Below are 22,978 nucleotides of genomic sequence, written 5' to 3' on the forward strand. Positions count from 1 at the left end.
CCTAGTCAAGGTTAGAGACGTGTATCGTGGAAAGGAGAAAAAAATAGAAAAATATCTCATCTTTCATTGTCTCAAGTGAACAAAGCGAAAATTAACATTTTTTTCCCAGGCAGCAGGGTTGTGCAGCTTGGCTCATGACACGCTGTGTCTGAGGAAATGGAGGGTGTGCACCAGTGCGTGGCTGCATGTGAGAGTGGATCTGCTAAAAAAAAAAAAATTCACGGGAGTAATTAGTGAACCATCGGTTAATTACTCCTGTGTATTGACAGTTTGGCAGACACAACCAAAACAATGAGCTTAACAGAGAGCACACACACACACGCACCCCCCCACACACACAAACAAACTACATGTACATAGACAGCAGATCTGCTCTAATTAGATTAAAATTATTGAAGAAGCCCGACTCTGAATACCCAAGCTCTTATGTAAACATCTTCTGAAAACTATCCTCCTTGCCTAATAAAGAAAAGAGGAATCGGAGCATAAATCAGTGAAGGCTGCATCACGTTGTAATATTTTAGATTATTAAAACGATTGTATTGATTGAACTTGCTCTGTTTTTATTTCCTCTGTCTCCACTAACAATTCCTTGCAAAGAAAATTTTGAATTTTCTTCCTCATTTTGACACTTTGCAACCACAAATTGCAACTTATGCTTCTGTTATTTAATGTAGTAGACCACCACAAAATCATTTATCAGTAGCAATCTGAAAATTCTTTAGTTTCATATCCCCAAACAATGTTCACAATCATGTTAATAGCTGAACTAATTTTTAGCTCTGCGTTTTAGCGTTTTACTATCTTAGAAAATATTTAGTGCAGTTTTCTTCTCCTAAATTAATTAATCCTGATAAATTCTAAAGCTTGGACATCTACTTACTTGACCATCCTATAAATTTCAAGTTGAGTGAAGTTTGACATATTGCCTATTCAAGCAGCGAGCTGTTTATATTTATGCTGTTATTTTGAAGTGGGTGAATGCACCATTTCTGTTTCCTCTTCTCATGTTCTCCAACAATGTTGTGGTGCCGCAAATGACATTCATTCTGTAACTAGAGAGCCTTGCTTTTGTAAAGTAAACAGTTTAAAATCTTCTGATGTGGTCTGTGTTTTCTAACCAAAGTTAATTAGTCAAAATCAACAAGAGACTCAGCAAAACTCAACAACTATAAAACTAAACTCCGAAGTGAAACAATCAAATAATCACTTTCTGAAGTGCAAACAATACAAGTAGGAGTGCAATAGCAAATTTTGTCCTGTTGGGCAATATACTATGTTGTCAAATTGGCATTGACTCCTGGTGTGAATCGATATGGTTGAATTTAGCACTTTAGTTCTAGCTTTTGCTAAATACCATGTTCATAAAGCATTTTAGTAGAGCCAATGTTCATGGGTAGTGCTTTATGGTTAATGCAGCTAACAATTTAGTTAGCAGTGCCCGCCACTGATGAAAAACGAGACAGACTACAAATTTCTATTAACTTTGGACTGTAGAGATTAGAAATGTCCTTCCTCAAGTTTCACTCCACGTGCCAAATAACGGTGAGAGTAGAACTCCTTCCTGCAGGTCTGTGCCTTCTTTCTCTGTTGTTACATATTCCAGTTTTCTTGAGAAAGTCTCGGAAGGCAATCTCACCTACATTTGAAGTTTACTTTCTGCTTGCTGCCTCTTTGAGGTCTCTTAACAGATGTTTTCTTGTGTTTAAGACTGGACTTTAGCAGTGCTGAAGGACAGACAGATATTTTCCCTGAAGCTGCAGCAGAGTTTCCTTGGCTGTGTTTCACCGTTCAGCTGGAAGTTAAACATTTGCTCCAGTCTCAGGTGGATTTAATGCTATAGCAGGTTTTGTTTAAGAATCTCCCTGTATTAGGCTGCAGTCAGTCCATCCGTCCCTCCCTTTGCCCAGCTTGGGTTGGTCTTGAAGCAGTCCCTGACGATTCAACCTTATTTCATTTCAGAGTGCTTTAATATTAGAACATTGTCCACGTGGGACCATTCAGAGTATAAAAATAAATAAATAAAAGGTTGACCACAGACATATTGTGGGAAACCTCTGAGACATTTTTTTGACTTTGTTGATTGGTTTTGTACCTCAACTATTTTTTTTCTATCCTCCATGAGTTATTAAATCTTCAAATACAATTTTTTTTGGGTCTTCATATCCTTTTTGCAATAGCTGGGCTCTTGGTAACATCTGTAAAATCACAAGTTGTATTAATAACACCTGACTCCTGTATAGAGTTTCACAACAAAGAACATTGGTACTTTTCTCAGCTGTTGGACAGATGGTCTGAAATTTGTACCTAGAATAATATAGAATGAAGCTTTATTGTCACTCAGTGGGAACATTCAGGTGCACTGCATGCAAATTCATACTGACAGAAATATAAAAATGGAGAAAAAGAAAAGAGACTGTGCAGTGAGGGCAAATTTATAAGATAAGTAAAAGAAAAGCAATGCAGTTTCAGCTGTGTTTATCAAGAGGCAATTCTGATGGCACCAGCCTACAAAGTCTGGAGTCAACTAGCTGTACTCTGAATCGTCTCCAATTGGAATGAGGTGGACTATGTCAGAGTCGTAACAGAACGTCTGATGATAGCAGTGTGGGAGTTGGAAAAGAAGTCTGCAATTTAGAGAGTGAAAAGGAAAGATGTCAGTAGAGATCCCTGCGGGACTCCTGTCCACCCTGTTGGAGACATAGTCATGTGTCCTCATATACTTTCGGCACCCAGTGGGGTAGTCAGGTTGTGATCTACATTTTACCAACCCTTTTGTTCTGTAGAGTATCCCCAAACAGATTTATTTTAGTTCAGTTTAGTCTCATCTGTCCAAAGAACTGTTGAAAATCACTCAGATATGACTTTGCAAACCTTGCTGATATACATTTCTCACAATTCTTTCTCCAGCCAACTCCCTTAAAGAAGTCGTACTTGTTCGTTATTTTTTTTTAAATTTTTTTAAACCATACTGTCATGAACTTTAAAATTCAGCATGCTAACTGAGGCCTGTAAATGCAGAGATAGAGCTCTTGGGTATTTGTCACACATAGAAATTCATGTTCTGACCTTGAGGTCAATATGTGCTGATGACCACTGTGAGGAAGAAATGTGACTGTCTGAGAATGTTGTCTATTTGTGAATGTAATGTGTAATAAATGGTGTTATGACAATTCTCAGATACTCAGACAAGAGTCACTTCTCTGGTGTTCACTGTGGGAAAATAAACAATGTGGGTTTTTTTTAGAAACATTAGGGGAATTAGAATTTTAAAATTGTTAAAGTGAACACTGTTCCTATTACAACATGAAATCTAAAATCCTGGAATTGAAATTAGGATGTGGAAGACATCAGACAACAATTGTATTAATATTAGTGGTTGATTAAAATTGTTAATGAAGTTCATTACAGCATCTGTAATGAATTAATCACAATCAATTGCATCTTAATCCAAAACCATGCATTAAAAAAAGCAACATTTTCAATTCAAATACCCCTTTTGCTGTTAAATTATTGTATAAATACCTTTTAACACAACATAGACTCAGAATTATTCTTTTCCAGCATCCAACTGGATCATTTTTTGAAACAAAAATGAATTCCTAGTGGGCCAAGTCTATTTGTCTATTTGTCCATTGCTGTCATTTGTGGACATTAGTTGTGTGTCAGACATACAACCGTTCCAGAAACATGCAAATACAAAAGTTCCACCTGGAAACCTTGTATGTATAAAAATAAAATAATTGTGTTAAGATTTTCAATGCGTACAAACCTTTTACATTACTTAATAAAAATTAACGCATTAGAGTCCAAATAATATGCATATTTTCCTAGAGGTATTGTTTTAAAAGATAATTATCAGTAAAACTATTTAGTTTTTCCCCCCTTAAAAATTGTTTCAAACTTAAATTTTCTTCATTTTCATCTTTGGTTTGAAGTAATGCACTCTGAATCACGACACCACAGAGTGTGTCACATAAGCATTCATATCATTAGAGAGTTTATTGGTATAAAACATTCTGAGCACAAATGGAGCATAATAAGTATTCTCCATCAGCTGCAAACTGTGCAGAATGGGCCCAGAGACCAATGTGATGCAGCGTTATCATTTGTTAATTGCTCTCTCATTGGAATGTGACATCTGCATCGTGACATGATGGTTTATTAAATGCACAATGTACTCAGAGAGCCACCTTAGCAGCTAATTATAATAGGTGTGGAATTTACATACAGCTTCCAGAATGCTGAGTGATTCCTCTTTGCATTAATATGGTGTCACTTGTTCCACTTCATGGTACAGCTAATGTTTTATTTATTCTTTTTTTATTTATGATGCAGAGAACGCCCGCCACGGTCCTGTCTTCACCCAGGAGCCCAGTGACAGTATTTTCCCTATGAGCTCCGGCGACAAGCTAGTGTTCATTAACTGCAAAGCGAAGGGTAACCCACATCCACACTATAGGTATGTACATTGTTTTAGCTGCAGGTTAATGTGGCTATCACAATGAAAAGTAGTGTTTCATTAGAAAAAGAAAATAACTTTTCATTTTATTACTACTAAATGTGTTTCGGGATATTTTTGGCCAATTTTTAAAGAACGATTTCTAGGCACAGTATGAGTGTCATAGAATATATGAGTGATAATATAACGATTTCATTAACACTAAAATATACAATGTGTATATATAGTAGCTTTGAATATCTGTTATCAGACCAAAGAGCAATAATAATCCAACTGGACTCAGCAAACACCTGGTCTAACTGTGCATCTGCTGAGCTCTTTATCAGAGCTACTTCTCAGTTCAAAGCTGGTAAAAATGCTTTTAAAGGGATAACCTCTCAAGCCTGAGTATTTAAGAAAGTAAAAGGGAGATTTTGGCTTTTTTAGGACAATATCTATGTGTCCATGGTTATTGTTCAACTAGTTTGCAGGATTATTATGCAACTGAATTGAAACTGAAAACGTTTCCTTCTCACTTGTTTATTGTCATCCATTAAAGTGAGAATAATAAACAGTTTTTGCAGCAGAAAACATGAAATAGCTAAATTTGCAGTAGTGCTCTATCAGCCATCTGATAGAGCACTACTCTATCAGAGTCAGTCACCCTAATCCTATCAACATCTGGACACAACTCTGCCATGTCTTTCAAAATCATGTTAGTAGTTTTGAAACTTTTTAAAAATCTGGGTATGTCTTGATACAACTAACAGGCTCCATTCATATTCATAATGAAAGCTGATCATCAGTTTTCTACCTGATTTCATAGGTGGAAAGTGGACGGGAGAGACATAGACTCCGGCTCGGATCAGAGCTACAGCCTTGTTGAAGGGAACCTGCTGATCAATAATCCTCATTTTATCAATCACGGAGGTGTCTATCAGTGCATCGCCACCAACGCGTTTGGAACCATCGTCAGCAGGGAGGCAAAAGTCCAGTTTGCATGTGAGTATTTTTTCTGAACCAATTTTCTTTTTTCTTTCTTCACTAGTTTTTCAGGTGGTTGTCAACGTGATGACCGTATTGGTAAAAATTATCCCAAAAATGAAAAAGTATAAAAAAGGCTGAGCACCTCCAATAATAGACTGACATGCCAAAAGCTAAGATGCTCCATTTTGGCAATAAAATTTGCCTCCTATAGAAGAGGCAGAAGGTCCATTAGTTTTAAATTGTTCTGTATTTTGTCACTTTAAAATCAGAAAATGATTTTATATGATCGACTCTCTGGCTAACTTGTTACCACGACTACATTGACTTTGTAAATGACTGAAACCATAAAGGGAAAGGAAACGATCGGGTGGAACTCAATTTTGTAAATTATTTTTGTGGAACTCCAAATTATTATCCTCATCTAGAAGTATCTTTCTTTCTGCTCATGACTGCTGTGGTCCAAAGACCCCTGCTCATCAAAGCAGGGGCAGAACAGGCTGCGGGAGGATTGGATCTGCCAGGCACCTGTTGAAGTATTGCTGTGCTGGTCCAGGAATACACAGAGTGAACAGAGATACAACTAGTTCTGTGTGGATCAATAAGCGACTGTAACCCATGTTATTTACTGACTGCTGTTGGCTTTATAGAAAATACTTTGTTTTGCACTTTCCTGTAAAGCAAAAGTCTCATTTAATAATGTCGAGTCTGGTGTGTTTCCAGTAGTCTGTTTGTGAAACAGATTCATCTGGAACAGAAGCTGGAAGTTCAAGTTTGATTCTTTATCCTCTATCAGAAAGGAAAAATCTAATAAACTCTTATCTTGACTTCCAGGAAATTTGCCACTGCTAGTTATTGTTTCTTGAAGGAAGGACAATAATGACGTTTGTGATCCTTCACTTTTTATCTCACGTCAACATCAAAATGACTATATATATTTATATATCTATATTTCCTCTAAGAATAAATACTGATTGAAGGATTTTCTGATGCAGATTGTGACTTTAGTGCGTTTAGATTTTTGACATATGATGTTCACCCCACTGAATGTTGTACACTTTTTACAAATCAATCATAAACTTTGGCACTTTTTTGACATAATTATGCACAGTTATTAACTGTGTTATTAACCTTTTAATAACTTAAAATAAGTGATTATATAAATATTCCCACATTCAAGGCAGTGTGTTGAAAATTCACCTCTGGCTGCAATCATAGCATGAGCCTGAGCAAAACTCACAAAGTAAAAATGAACTCCTCCTTAATTTCAGGAGGAATTTTAATTAGCTGAGCTCTGATTTGACCCAAGCTGATATTTGCATGATCTCTCCAGAGACCAGTTGGTATTTTTTAGGGTTTATCTGTCTTCCTGGTATTTATTCTGTCGTGGTGCAGACAGTGGTGTTTAATTAAAGGTGAAAGCCTGACTGCAGCGTCCTTAGCCCGATCTACTTCCGGTGCGAACTGGTGTTGGTGATTTTCTGTAGGGGGGATTCTGTCGTCCCACCATTTCTGAATTTTTTTCCCTGTCTCTGCTGAAGGCAGGTGAGAGTTGGTAGAGATCCACACCTTTCTTCCTGACCTAGAAACACAGCATGTAACACTCTTCATTAGTTTGTCCACCAACATTCTCTGACAAACCCTTAAAGGCCCAGAGAAGCTCCAGATACACTGTCAAACATTAACAGACATAATTTTGGTTATTTAGATAGCTTCATATTTAGTTTACCAGTTAAATATGTAACTCCAAAGTAAATATTTAGTTCGAAAGCTAGATATTTTGTTTGAAGCTAAATATATCTGTTGGCATATAAAAACTTTAGTTAGTCAGCTAAATTGAGTTACCAAACTAAATATTGGAATATTGATCAGATTCATATGAATCTGGTCTGTATTGTTCCAACTGTTGTGAAAGGATCAAGGATAGGTCACATTAAGTCAAAATCAAATTCACATGCCAAACTTTTGTTTTAGTCTGACCACTAAATATTTAGCCTGAAGGTAAATATTTGGCTAAACACTTTCTAATTAATTATTTATTTTGTAAAATTTGTAAAATATTCAGCTTGTCTTAAAATTTTGCTTGATGACTAAATATTTAGTGTGTAACTGACATTTATAAATGACCATAGTAAAAATATGAGCTTTTTTCCTCTTTGACAGGCTGAAAAACATGAGTTATTGCTCCAGGCTTTTGACTGTGTAACTTTAGAAACATCACCACGTCGTGATGTAATTATGTGAGTGATTTCTGAATATGAATATGTCCTTTTTATATTTTTATGAGCAAAACAACTTCAATATCATGTATCATTTTGTGTCCACTTCACTCTACTTTGTGTAAAATACCGGCAGTTTCTTATTAATGTGCATAATCTGAGCATGCTTGAATATTTTTGCAGGACACTGTATGCTGAGGTGTGCTTTGGAAATAACCTGGTGATGTTTTTTCTTTTTTTCATCCCCAACAGTTCTGCAGAACTTCAGCCAGAAGCCGAGGAACACGGTGACGGTGAGAGAGGGTCAAGCTGTGGTTCTCCTCTGTGGCCCGCCGCCGCATTACGGAGGTACTTGACTCCCGACCATTACTCTCCTCAGTTGTCTTCCAGCTTCACACTGCTGCTTCCCTCAGTGTTCCTCAATCTGCTGCTTATTGTCCTCCAGCAATAATGTTGGGATTCTGTCTTTTTTTTGTTGTTGTTGTTTATTTTGGAACCCAACCCTCTGGCGTTTTGTGCTGCCAGAGTTCTCGTGGTATCTAATCTGCCACTGCACCTTGCCCAGACCCCTCTGCCTTGCTGCATCTGTCATTCACAGCCTTCCACTTCTTAACCTCGAACTCGCTTTTCCCGCCCATATGATCTGTGGACGTCTTGTCGTCTAGAAAGCCTCTGCTGCTCCGCCTCATTCAGCTGTCGTGTGTTGTGGTTTTTTTGCGATCAGGTTATCTGCTGAGTAATACCAGCGTCTGGTGGCGGAAGCATTCATCCCAGTGGCTCAGCTGTATGTTGGCTCATGAGTCTGGGTGCTGCTGATTAGCGGGCCCTCAAAGGGGTCGGAGCCCGGCAGTGCAATTTCACGCCTCCTCAGCAACCATCTCTCCTGTTCTTTCCTTTCTTTTTCATTTTTTTTTTCATTTTTTTTTTTTTTTTAGGTTTTCAACCAGGATTATAATAAACATTTTCCTCACTAAATCTGACAAGACTTTCATGTGGCATATTAGAGATGATCTAGCAGATGAGGCGATGAATCAATTTTTGAAATAATCGGTTTACTAGAATTATAAGAATCGATAAATATTTAATTGCAATTAATCAATTCTTAAAATAATTGTGAACTACTGTAGTGATTAATTCATTAACTGGAGTATACACTCAAATAAAGGCCATTTGCTGACAAAAAGCAAATGTATTCAAAGCAATAATTCATCCAAATGTGTACAAAAAAGATGTTGCATTTAAGATGACAGCTTTGTCTATAAATATGGTTTAGCCAAAACTCTTCTGAAGTGGCATTGTTTTTAGCTTTACCTGGTTCAGATTTACTTTATCAATGTTATGTTCTTTTATTTTAGGCAGGAAAAATGCTTAGTATTTAAAAAGGGAATTGAATTATCCACTTTCTGTTTCCAAGCCATTCCTGTGGCTGTGTGAAATTCCACACATTAGCAGGGTTTTTTTTGCTCTCGTTCCTGCCACCCCTTCGTCCTTTGAATACCCCCACCTCTTTAGTTTTCACCCTTAAAAGGATCATAGTCACACACTTGATGGGATTTTCACTGGGTGATAATGCTAGCTTGAGGGGTTTCAGCACCAGAATGTGTTGCCGCATCGTTTTTGGTGATATTACAGCTGCCTCGACAAACGTCGACGCGATTCTCGAGGAAATCTACAATGCACCTAATTAAAGGAGGATTCATGTGAAGCTTATCTGAACAATCAATACCTAAGTGGCCTTAAAGGAGGGGCGCTGAGAGCTGAACCCTGTCGGAGGACGTGGGATTATGTGCCTGGAAGTCCTCTGTTGCTGTGGGACTGCAGCTCTTAAACAGAGCCGGTCTCTGATAGTCCCTAATCATGAAAGGTCTGGCAGTTCATGCCCCGACTTTCCTTGTAATGATTTCAAATCACAGTTTTTTCCCTCAAGGAAGTGAATGGAACTTTTCAGCAGCTGCCAAGTGAGACAGACTGAGAGCAGAATGCTGTGGTGTGATAAGGCAGGGCTGCAGAAATGGCTAAATACCTTCGACACTCCCTGCAGACTTAAACTCCCTTCTTCCTCTTCTGTGTTGAAGTATTTGAGTGCACACCTCAACTTCAATGTACTCACCTCTTCTTTCCTTTCTTTATTTTGACACGTGTGATGTTTGGGATAAAAGTGGGAATGCTTTTTACCAAAGAATTCACTCAACTTTGTAATATTTTGTCCCAACATCATAGTTGAATTAATATAATTTTAAATTTTCTAGCAGAGAGGAGTGTATTCTTTACAGTAAATAACATTTTTAAAAAATCATAAACATATCTCTGATTTCTGATTTTAGACTATGTTTACACAGAACCTCTCTCTGGAACCTGTCGCATCTTTCAGATGTTGATTTGGGAAAATGTTTCACATTTGGCTGGAACCACCAAGGCATGTCTAATCCACCAGAGTTAAGCCTGTTGCAATAAGTTATTAGTCAATTAATCACACAATCAATGATCAATTAAAATGAGCTCAATAATTTCCATTCTGATTTTGAATATTTTTGAAGGAGGCATCATGATACTCTTTATTTACGGTTTTGTTTGAAAATGGTTTGTATTTTCTTTCTATTTATTGTTTGAGAACATTTTTTGATTCATTTTTGGATTCATTTTTGGATACTTAAAATATCTTCCAGTTCCATTGTGTTCTTTACTAAAAGGAAGGTTATTGGTGTTTGAGAGGGCAAACTTGCATTATTCTTCCATTATCAATACATCACTGGAAAATGGTCTATAAAAACAATGTTATCATATATCGCAACACTTACTGGGACAATTTATTGTCCAGCAAAATGAGTTGTTGTGACAGGCCTGACTGTAGTTGTCAGGGTGTTTCTGCATGTGTCCACTTTTTCTAAGGTCTGACTCTCTGTTCTCAATAATGTCAATCTATAAGACATCGCAAATGACTTCTTTCAGATTATGGATTGCATTAACAAGTGCTACACTCATAAACAAATGTTTTGTAACTTTTGGGTCAGTTGGTGGTCAGTGTTTTTCCATGGGAGCACAGAACAAAGGAATGAAGGTTGTGATGGATCAAATCACTGACAGGAATGTGGACATCATGGTTACTTTAATGTCCAAATGTACAGAAGATGTATCAAACACTGGGACAAGGGAAGAATGACAGAATAATCAAAATACAAACTATGAAACCCAAACATCCCAGAACCATTACTATGAACAATGAAAGACCTTGAAACAAAATCTATTTTTCAAGGGAAACCTGGCCAAGAGGCTTGCTGGTGTACAGCAAGCAAAACAATAAAAGGTACATATAATTAAAATATTATAAATGTATAAGTCAAACTGCTCTATGAAGGACTTTAAGACTTACTAGAGAACATTATCAAACATCAAATTACGCTCTTGAATGTTTTTACGTTTTAACTAGTGTTTTTAATAACAATACAAAAGAAAGTACAATTTCAAGTTTAAGTTCAGTGCTCCAGTGCTATTAATTCTATCATTTATTTTCACAGGTCAAATGTATCGTATTTTGGTCTTTCTGTGTTATTTTTACCTTATTATGAATTACTTTTTATGCCCTTTAAAATCAAATATATAGTCTCTTCTCTTCTGTTATTAGAAACCTGTGGGTCTTGTCGTTACCTAAACAAGCTTAAAGCTTTCTGAGAATATAAATCCACCTCTTTGGCTGCTCACAGTTGGAATAGCAGATATTTAATTTGACTCAGTGGACATAGTCATGCTGGCCTGATGCGACCGCCCTGCCGTGGTTTTTACCCAGGTGCTGGTACTCTTCACTTGGTCCAGAGTTTGGTGTAGACTTGGATTCTGAAGTTTTAAATGTTACCCACTTGCTAACGTTTGTTGATTTTTATTGAGTATTTGTAAGTGTAACCAACGCAAACTGTGCAGCTTCCTTCAATTCCTCCAGTGCTAAAGTTACATGCAGACCACAGCTCTGAAGGAGAAAATTGAAGTTGTCACAGCTTTTCTTTTTGTTTTGGCCGGATAGAAAATTTACCAGTGAAACTCAAGCAAAGCTGAGAAAGCCCGAATTATGAATACAGAATTTGTTTTTGTTTGTTTGATTGATCTCTTCATCACTTTAAGTGTTCTTCTCGTTTTCTGCAGAGATCAAATATTCCTGGGTTTTCAATGGCAACCGCAGCTTCCTCCAGCAGGATGCCCGCCGTTTCATCTCCCAGCGGACGGGAAACTTGTACGTTGCCAAAGTGGAAGCCTCGGACGCCGGGAACTACACGTGTGTAGTGAGAAACATGATGACCAACGCAACGGTGTTCAGCTCTCTGACCCCAGTGGTGGTGCGGGGTGACGGTAAGCGCAGACACTGCTCCATCCGGTTACTCAGCCTGCTGAACTGATGCACGGAGAAGATGAGTGGTTTGTCTAGAACGTGATGCTATTTTTCTCATCAGCCTTTATTGGGGTGTTAACATCCGAAAAGTCTCGCAGGGTGGCAGGGTTATGTGTGCGGGACACACTCTGTCTCCACATATTTACGTAACCAGACTGCATGCACAGTGAACAGCCTGACACCAATACGAATATTCACAACGCAGCTCTGGGCTTCTTGCTTCCACTGCAGCATGTATGCAATACATGTTGAATGCTGACCGCGCCTCCAAACAGCTGCAGTGCAAAAAACACAAAATCTTCCCATGTTTGTTCTTCTGGTTTCTGCTGCAAATGAATGATTACACTAGAAATAAGACAAAACTAATTTACAAATAACTTTTCAGCAAAACATAAGAGCTTGTTTTAAGACAATAATCCTTGAATATTATTTTTTTAAAGCACTGCTTCCAAATTTTTTTATAATATATTTTTATATATTTTTTAACTTGTTTTGAGAAGTGTATCTTTTGCTGTGGGCACTGTGTTTTATATATATATATATATATATATATATATATATATAAAACACAAAACACAGGGCACTGTGTTTTATATTTATATATATATATATATATATATATATATATATATATATATATATATATATATATATATATATATATATATATATATATATATATATATATATATATATATAAAACGCAGTGCCCACAGCAAAATATATATATTTTGCTTTGGGCAAAATATAGACAAAATATATAATATATATATTTATATATTTATAAATATATTATATATATATATATATATATATATATATATATATATATATATATATATATATATATATATATATATATATATTATATATATATATATATAAAACACAGTGCCCACAGCAAAAGATACACTTCTCAATATATATATATATATCTATCTATATATATATATATATATCTATCTATATATCTATATATATCTATATATATATATATATATATATATATATATATATATATATATAGATATATATATCTATATATATATATATTCATAACATTTTTTTTCTCCATATTTTCTTAGAATTGTGTGAAAGACCAACACAGTGGTGCTGAACTGTGAAGTGGGAGGAGTTTGTAAAGTTTTTATAGAACTTTTTTCTAAATCCTGAAATGTGTGCATTTGTATTCAGTCTTTCTAAGAGCCATAAATAAAATCTAGTACAAACAACTACCTTCTGAATAAGTGAATAAGCTAATACTATGAAATTTGGAAAATCTGATTACTGGATGAATGAAGAATATTTTAATGTTGTTGATAGAAAGTAGTGAAAAAGTTTCCCACATATCATAAAGGAGACACAGAGCGTAGCCTCTGTTATGGCCCTTGTATTTAGGAGACCAAATCAGTTTCTTGAGTTGGTTTTATTTTTTTTACCTTGATCATTTTATTTTTATGGAATAAAAATCAAGGTCCTGCACTTACTGTATATCTTCAGCCATATTACTTTTCATCTGCTAGAGCTCTGCAGCCACAAGTGACTTTGTTGCTGAACTTATTGTTCTGTTGTGTTGTACTTTTTTGTTAATTTTTTGTGATCCCTCATAAACTCTGGTCACATGTTCTACAGTCTAAGTAAAGCGTAATGAGCTGCTCTGCACAATGAAGTTCGACTTCATGTTTGTCTTTCTCGTAAGTCGGCAAACACTAATGTTTGTCTTTAAGGTTCTAATATTGCAAAATGTGAAAAAGTTAAAGGAGTGTTCAAACTTTTGTCAGAACCTCAGGGACGTATCGTGTTCTGACTCATGTCCTTCTGTCCCTCTGGTAGTGGTGATGGGTGAATACGAGCCCAAGATTGAGGTTCAGTTTCCTGACACCCTTTACATTTCCAAAGGATCGTCAGTGAAGCTGGAATGTTTCGCCCTAGGAAAGTAAGTGTCGCACACACACCCACACACGCCCCCACGCGCACACACACACACACGCCCCCATGCGCACCCACACACACCACAGGAGACAGGATTGAAGGAGCAGAAAGCAAATATATGCTATGACTTCAACTTCTGTGGTCAGTGTGACCTTGCATTGAGTGCGTGTGTGTGTGTTTGTGTGGGGTGTGTGTGCGTGTGTGTGTTTGTGTGGGGTGTGTGTGTGGGTGTGTGGGTGTGTGTGTGTGTGTGTGTGTGTTTTCACCTCGGCAGCCCAGTGCCGTCCATCTCCTGGAGGAGAGCTGATGGAAACCCACTCCCTGGGAAGATTAAGATCAACCACTCCACCGGAGATCTGGAAATTCCATATTTTCGCCCAGAGGATGCCGGTGTGTACGAGTGTGTTGCTGAAAACAGCAGAGGGAAGAATGTTGCCAGAGGGCAGCTGATATTCCAGAGTAAGAAAGATGGACGTTTTTCACATTTTGCTTGTTGCTTTCCAGCTTTTTTTTCATCTCTATTTAAAATCCCCAGACTTTGTGGGACTAGTAGTAACTAGATGTATTTTCAGGACTGTCTTCTTTAACTCACAAAATTCTTAACCGATAGAATTTTATGTTTATCTGCACAACCCATTTTGGCAGCAAAGCAGTTCTAAGGGCAACTGTGGCTGTGTGGCAGAGTTGTTGTCTTGCAATCGGAAGGTTGTAGGTTCAATTCCAGCTTCCTCCTGCCATATGTCGATGTGCCTCTGGGCAAGGCACTTAACCCCAAATTGCCTACCGGTCTGAATATCGGTGTGTGCGAATGGGTGAATGTGACTCTAGTGATAAGCGCTTTGAGTGGTCAAAATGACTGGAAAAGCGCTATATAAGTTCAGTCCATTTACCATTTCCATTTATGTGCTTTACATCATAAAAGTACAAAAATAAGAAATCATGAAAACATCACACAAGCACCAATTTAGAAACATTTTGTCAAGTGTCATCATCAAAATCATAGATTCACATCAAATATGTGGAAGATTTTTATACATTTCAAAAATGTTATTAATTGTTTTTGTTCAATAGTATATAATTTCCTAGAATAACTAAATATATTCTTATACGAATTACCAAAAACATGTTTGGACATTGTATGTGGTGTACCATGGGAATGTGTGTTGGAACTGTTCTGTTGCCAGAATTTTTATTTATTTATTTATTTGTTGAAATATTTATTTATTTGTATAGTTATTTGTCCATTTGGGGTTAATAAAGTATTTTTGAATTTGAATTGAATTTGAATTGTAAAATATTTCTGTGAAGTACATTATTTCTACAGATAGGCAGCATTCAGACCACAAGGATTTTTTTCAACACCCAGTTGTGGAAAATTATACAACAGTTTAACGTCATAAAGCAATGGTAGAAGAATTAATAAGGGTCTTACACAGTTTCTATAATTTATTGTAGTGATGTGCAATATTGCAAAATCATTACCTCGGTTATTGCTTAGGATTAAATAGCTGTATTTTTTTTTATCATACTTTTTATTGAGCATAGACATCTGTTGAATAGAGGTGTCTCATTTATATTTAATTTTATCTCATATTGATTTCTATTTACATATCCAATAAAACAATCAATCATTCTGTCCCCTTAAATGTTAATGCTCATAAACTGGAATTTCTCTCATAAAGTATAAAGTACTTGCACTTTAACTTTAAGTTCTGCTTTACACAGAGTGTTGAGCTCCTTGTTCATGCCCTGTCATTATATGCCAACTCGAGCATACCCCTGAGGCAGAGCTGCCAGTGACTACAGTAAAACCTCTGCTAACAGTCCCAGCAGCGCCAGCAGCTCTGGTCTGCAATCAGTCAAATACAACTACTGTAATTCTTTCCTTTTATTGGATGCTATTCTGTGTCTGTTAAGTCATTAAAGCCAGTCTATATAGTAGACACTAGCAAAGGAGCCATAGAGAGAAGCTCTATTTCACACTGGATAAGCATTATCTGGGGATCCCATGACATAAATAAGTTTCTCCCAAAGGTCTTCTTTATGTGTGATGCAAGCGCACTGGATAACTAAAGCCTGAGATTTCACTGAAATTTAAAAACGTTTCCCGGTTACGATGTTAGCGTGGTTTTGAAGTGAGTTAATGTTAAAAGTACTTTTCAGGCTAATGCCACAGTTCGGTCCTAGGCAACATTCCTGCACAAACTAATACGTAAGAGTAACTTAGAGAAAACAATGGAAGAAAACTGGAGTACCTCGAGAGAATCAACGCATGTACAGGGAGAACATGTGAAATTCTGTTACTCAATTCCGCCAGATTCGTATCTCCCTTCAGTATTCCATCAAAGATTTCACCCATTGATTTTGATTTCTCCGGTTGAATTTCAGCCGGACCAATCAAACAAAATGAGGAGTTCTGAATGATGACATTGACTTTCTGAGCTGTTTTAGAATTGTAGTCTAAAACATGTTGGGTTGTAGTCTCAGCAATGGCAGCAGAGGAGGTGAACAAAGTTGTTCAGTGTTGTTTGGTCACTCTTCTAAATATTGAGCTAATATAGTTGGAGTAAGAGGACTGTAGAAGACCTTTTACTGCTGACAAAGATGCATTGGTCATACTCTGCATGGGGTTGTTTTCAGCGCATGCAATTTCTGGTAAGTTTTATCAAGCTGGTACCTTACATACATCACGACTAAAGCAGTGATTTCTCAATAGCTGAGTGCTTAGTCCCCAATGTAAGAAATAAGGCTTGTTTTTAGTAGGCTGGCACAGGCCAGGGCATTCTTGTTACAGGACAAGCTCCCACCCAGCACCGCCCCATTTCATGTTTCATTTCTACACTGATTTCAACTTTCTCTGTAGACAGTAGAAGGACATTGGCTCTTAAGCTATTCTTTGATTTAAACATTTGTGTTTGGGAAGTAAAACAAACAAATGAAAGCATCATATTGATACATCTTCATATGAACACATTATGTTTTCCTAACTGCATTTGGTTTCAACTACAATGGCAACACTGAAGAACAAAAAACAAATATTCAAAAACGACAGTCTTTGGATGAAGCTTTTATGAATTAATTGCGAGTCTAAAATGAGGTCATGAGATCTAAAATCTATTTATTTGAATGTTCCTATTGGTTTAAATATTTGAATACTGATTCAAAGCTGCAATTTTGGACACGGAAGTTTGGAATCAAACATAAATGATCAAAGGTAATCATACATTAGTGAAGCTCTCTTCAAAAATAGACTATTTTTGAAGAGATGCATATTTCAGAGATTTGTGACCAATCTCTAATCTTTGGTATTTGTAGAATTTTGATCTCCATCTGTTGATTTGAGTCTATTCCAATTTTTCATTGAAGCACTATAATCAATATTCCCCTTTAGCCTCCCTGCTCTGTCATTGATAACACAAATTGAGGCGACATTCCACCGTGTGAGAACAGTTGCCAGACTGAACTATTATTCTGACACTCAAACTTCTCTTCACCCAAACAGGATTGACCATTAATTCAGAATATTATAGCGCATTCCTCCTTATTTGGTGGTGGAAAATTAAGGCTCACTGATTTCAAATGGGGATTAAAATAAGAAAACAAAGTACAATTAATTAAATCAACTGTATTGCAGAACTACAACATATAAACTGTTGTTAGAAAAAGACTTGCTCACATGCTGTACTTGTTTGATGCAATTCCATAAAATAGTCAGACTGTACAGAGGAAACTGACCCAGATAATCATCACAGCATTTGTTTTCCAGAGAAAGATTAATTGGTAGGAGCTGAATTTTTTTCTACATTACATGAAGAGTTATTTTAGATCAACAGTCATTAAGTCAAGACTATGATTGAATCGATCAAGTGTGTGTGAACATTTGCTCTGAAACTATTTGTTTATTATGCTTATGCTTATTGTATTTTAATTACTATAATCACTGTCTCTTAATTCTTGCTGTGCTCACGCCCCAGAGACTCTGGCTGAAAATTTGCCTGTTTGACTAAGCTGGTATAGTTACACAAATGTTTTTTTTTATTTTTTTTATTTTTTATTTTTATTGTGTGTCGTCTTTATATTATATTTTATATTTCAAACAAATTAACCATTTTTGATGGGACAAATGTAACAGACTGAAAATGTATTATGCTTTTCTTATAATTGTTCCAGTATTAATAGCTGCATAATAATTCTTTGTAACGTTTTGTTTTCTGTCTACAACAGTACAGTAATTTCTGTGATTCATCCTGCTTCGCTCCCTCTCAATCACCATCAATGTTATTTTCAAAACAACATTATCATTTATCACAAAATGTAATAGGATAATTTATTATCGTGACAGGTCTCGTCTCATTCATTTGTTTTCTCCTCAGATGTTGAACATCTTCAGTGGACCCAGATCCTGAAAGATGCACATATGGCCATTGATGCCAACCTGCAGTGGGAATGTAAAGCCATTGGTAAACCTAAACCTAAATATCGCTGGTTAAAGAATGGTCAACCGCTAACAACAAAGGTAAGACACAAAGCAGAAAGTAATAGAATCTTCTCGTAAAAGATTATGTTTCTCTTCTCAGTAATATTGAAAAAATGTGTCACAGCTGCAACTCCTGGTGTGTTTTTTTCAGGAGAGAGTTCATGTTGAAGCTGGCAGACTGACCATATCCACGATCCGTTTGTCAGACTCAGGGATGTATCAGTGTGTGGCAGAGAATGAATATGGATCACTGTATGCCAGCGCTGAGCTCAAGGTTGTAGGTAGGTATCATTCTCTGTGACTAACCAGCATTGACAATAGGACGACAAAAACAGAATACATAAGAGCTTCACAGAGGCCTGCCCTTTGCTTCCCAAAAAATTATAATCCATTCAAACAAGCAGCCAATCTGGTGGTAAAATGAAATGTCTATAATTGTCAGTGACACACTTGACATTTTGGCTGATGGCCAGTCCCTCTACAAACCGAAACAAATGGCTTCAACATGGGTCTCTTCCTCAGCTTCGCCACCTGACTTTACCCAGCGGCCCGTGAAAAAAACCACGGTGATCCATAGAGGGGGAGAGGTGGTGTTAGAGTGCCGGCCCAACGCGTCCCCCAGGGCCACCATCTCCTGGTGGAGAGGGGCCGAGCTCCTGAGGACCGGCAAGAGGTAGGTTAACATCAGTGCCGCAGCACCGAGCGCTGAGGTGTTTCATCATTTAGACCCATTTTTATACAGATCTCTCCGCAAGGGCAGTCTATGAATATGTTCCTCTACCTTGACATGCAGTGAGTGTTGGTTTTAAGGTGTTTTCACACCCGGTAGTCCGGGATCAAAGTTGTATAATTTGTTAGATTTTCAGTTGGTGCGGTTCACACTGCGCTGCACTGTGAAACAACCAAATCTTTTGAAAAACCTGTTCCCCTCCTCTCCTGTGGTGGCACTGCACCGAGAACTACTGAAGAAAATGACACAGAAATCTCCAAAAAGAGATGAGGCTAACTTCCTTGCTTTTTTTTTTAATCTCCATCAGAGTTTGATTATGTGACTTGGCAGAAAAAAGCAGGTATAGATGTTGAATCATTAGAAGGAAGCAAACACCATGTGCGCAAACAATTGACCTGATTTTCTGCTAATATTAACTCTTGGTTTTATGCATGTATCAGTGAGTCTGAGTTGAGCTTTTTCATTAGGGCCATTAAATATGATGATCGTCCAACAAAGAAAGATTTCACATAATTCATCAATCAAAGTCAAACTGTTTGATTTAGCAAAGAGAAAAAGACTGCCTCTTTCCTTGCTGCCGATTGATAATTCACATAATTTCAGCAGAAATAAGTCCTAATCTGATTTCTGTGAGAAGCTTGAAAAAAACCCAAACAACATTCAGTTTGAATTTTTCCCATAACCATTTTCGCCTTCAAATATGCAAATTAAAAAACACCTTTTGCCTTTAGTAAAAATCATCATGAGGAGAAGAAAATGTTACCATTCTGAAGAATAATGCTTCAAAAATTTAAGAACTGGAGACAAAAACAAAAGACAAAACTTAGAACTATTGTGTGAGAGGCAGCTTTTCAAAAAGAGCAGGAGTTTTTATGGAGACAGAGGCCCCATTTCAAGGCATTAAACTACAAAGTTACATACTTTCTTACATAATTTATTTTAAGTCGTATTTAATAAATACAGCATTTTTATAACACGACTTTATGTGGCTGGAAAATACATGCCCCTATAAAAGCAGGGCTGAGTCTGAAAAAGTTTGAGAAGCTCTGTTCTGTGGTATACTAAAGAACATTTGTCAATTTATTTAAACTTTTACAGTATTGGGCTTTATATTTTGCTTTGGATTGATGAAAATTATCTATGGGGCCCAATTCTCAATGATGGTGAGCCATTCTAATCTCATTTGAGTCAGACACAGAAACTGAGCACATATTGGATCAACGGATTGAGTAAGGGTCCACAGTTTCATCCCACTAATCAGCATTAAATTGGCAGATTGAGAGTTGTGTACTTAGAAATGTTACTACAAAAGGTATTAAAGTACCAAGAAAACCTGTCCATCAATAGCCAAGGACCATACAAAATAAAATAAAAAAAACAAGGGCCAAAGGGAAGAAATCTTGGTCCCAAACTGGAGCGTTTTATTTGCAGAATCCCAGCCTACAGCCTCAGTGTTAGGAATCAGATGAAAGTCAGATAGTTGTTACACCAGAAGGCCTACTAGAGCCTTCTTTCGAGCAGCTTCATATTGGCTGGAGCAGCTTCTGAAGAATTTATGCAAAAAAAAAAAAAAGTCATTTGAGCAGACTGATGAAAACCAGTCGTAGCTCTTACAAACTTATTTGAAAAGTGATTTTCTTTCACCTTGCAGCCATTAGGAGTCCTCAAAAATCAAATCCTAAGCAAACTGCCCAAATTATTATTTTTTGTCCAGAATGTAACCAAAGCAGTCTGATTTTGAAGTTATTTCTCCCAAAGTTCCCTGGAACAGAGTTCTAGTTCCAATAGTTTATTGATACATCTTCCTAGTGTAGACATTATAGCCCGAAGTAGAGCCTGGCTCTGAGAAGCAGTCAATTGTTTAGCATTCTTCAATTTAACACTCAGGACAGAATTTTACAAGTTAAGCAACAGTTTTTATTTTTGCAACAGTTTTGCATTGGCTATTGTCTTTTGTTTTTCATTAGAATCACAATACAGGTTGCGTGTAATGGATACAGAATCAAGGCCGCCTAACAAGTCAAAAAACAAAAAAACGCAAGACATTTACACCTAGTTTTGCACTAGACCTTTTCTGATACTAGCACAGTAGATGCACTGCAAAAACACAAAGGCTTAACAAGTACTTTGGTCTAATATATAGAGCAAATATATTAACACTCTTGAAAGAACGCAAAATCAACTTGCATGTAACCTTTCAGCAAAATTAAGCAACTTATTTCAAGTCAATAATTTATGAATATTGATGAAAAATCCTCCTTCCACTGGGAAAAAAATTGTTATTTTGATGTTACAAAAGAAGTAGTTCCTGAGTGTTAAACTACAGTCTTTAAGACAAAAAAAAATGATGGCAGAGGAGCAGGATTAGCTTTTGCAAGGATAGCTGTTGGCAAGACTAATGTGAACTTAGCTTTCACAGAGTTTGAACTGTGTTTGGTTATTTCTAGAACAGAATCTGAGTTACTATGAGGTCAAAGCCAGGTTGGATAATTCTACACTGATTTTAAATTCTTTGAAACAGTTTTGGATTTGTAAAATCTTAATTTGTTGGGAAACATAAAAGGGGTTTCTTAATTATCATGTTTCTAAAAATATTATTATTATCAACTCATCTTATACTTGTGAACGCAGGATGGTTCATAGTCTCCTTATTAGTGGGATGTAATGTTACAAACCTAGTAAATATGACCAGACTCTGCCCTAAATACATAGCTGATGCATCATTTGTATGGGAGCAAGTGCAGAGGAAGCAAAGCGTTTTTTTTTTTTTTTTTTTTTTTTTTTTTTTTTCACAGTTTTAAGCATTACCTATCTAGGTAATGAATCTTCATTACTAAGGGACGTGTGAATGATAAGATCTGAATACTAAAGTCCAGAAGGTTCCCAACAATATGGACTATAGTGCAGGGCATTCTGGGTAAGTAGAACCAAAGTAAAAGTGAGTGCGAGTGCCAGCTGGAGAAATGGCTAGTGGTTGTTGGTCAAAAACAAAAGAGAAATTCTACAACCTCTAAAATCTGACGTATTTATGTTGTTTTCTTAAGTTGTTCTTGGTACAGCGCCTCCATAAGAGAGGAGGGGAACAGCTTTTCAAAAGAGTTTAGTTGGTTTGACTCATCAGAGAGAACCAAAGCAGCTGGAAATAGAACAAAAGTTGCACTTTTGGTCCCTAGTCAAACATCCGAAGCATATACTTCAGTGTTGTGAGATTACAGCTAGATCAGAATCATCAATTGGTTTTCCTTACTGACAAGAAGCATAATCTAGACTGTTTGGTCATCAAGTAGTAAAGGCTCTTTTATTTAAACTAATATGATGAATAAGACACATAAACCTGATTAGTGACTTTCATTGAGTTAATAATAATCAATCCTGTTTTGAGTTGAAAGAATGGCTCATTTCTCTGATCTGAGCAGCTCTTTGGTTGCAATCAATTGTCTTATTTCAGGCAGAAGCAAAAACAATGTAGAGAAAAAATAGATAGCAGAAGCTGAAAAGACGGAAAAATAATCAGTCTGATCTGAGTTTTTGTTTGATTTGTCTGGTTATAAAGGTGCTTTATATTTAATCATCATGTAATCTATTTAATGAGTCAGAAGAAAAGTGAAGGATATTACCATTGTTTTCATGTCTGTCTTGCTTTGGGTTCTCTGCTGGATCGATACAGCCGTATTCCCACAAACATCCTGCCTGAACACGTGACCGCTCAGATGGTGTATTTATCATATTTGACATGCTTTCATCTTGGAGAGAAAAAGGGGAGGAAAATTACCCAACTATTAAATAGCCTGTGCGTTTGCAGCGGTCTCCAGTGCAG

The 22,978-nt window shown here is 36.7% G+C and overlaps 1 protein-coding gene across 1 annotated transcript in view; it reads left to right on the forward strand.

Annotated features, from left to right (window-relative positions):
• Positions 1-22,978, forward strand: part of LOC129358284 (contactin-4) — a 128,389-nt gene that overhangs the window by 65,147 nt on the left and 40,264 nt on the right. Inside the window, exons 4-12 of the mRNA XM_055027225.1 lie at positions 4,339-4,462; positions 5,268-5,443; positions 7,897-7,992; positions 11,779-11,982; positions 13,856-13,958; positions 14,229-14,413; positions 18,328-18,470; positions 18,583-18,712; positions 18,954-19,104. Coding sequence (XP_054883200.1) covers positions 4,339-4,462; positions 5,268-5,443; positions 7,897-7,992; positions 11,779-11,982; positions 13,856-13,958; positions 14,229-14,413; positions 18,328-18,470; positions 18,583-18,712; positions 18,954-19,104 — 1,312 coding nt within the window. The remainder of the gene's footprint in view (positions 1-4,338; positions 4,463-5,267; positions 5,444-7,896; positions 7,993-11,778; positions 11,983-13,855; positions 13,959-14,228; positions 14,414-18,327; positions 18,471-18,582; positions 18,713-18,953; positions 19,105-22,978) is intronic.

Source organism: Poeciliopsis prolifica, unplaced genomic scaffold (assembly GCF_027474105.1).
Source record: "Poeciliopsis prolifica strain line A6 unplaced genomic scaffold, Auburn_PproV2 SCAFFOLD003, whole genome shotgun sequence".
Taxonomy (NCBI): Eukaryota; Metazoa; Chordata; class Actinopteri; order Cyprinodontiformes; family Poeciliidae; genus Poeciliopsis; species Poeciliopsis prolifica.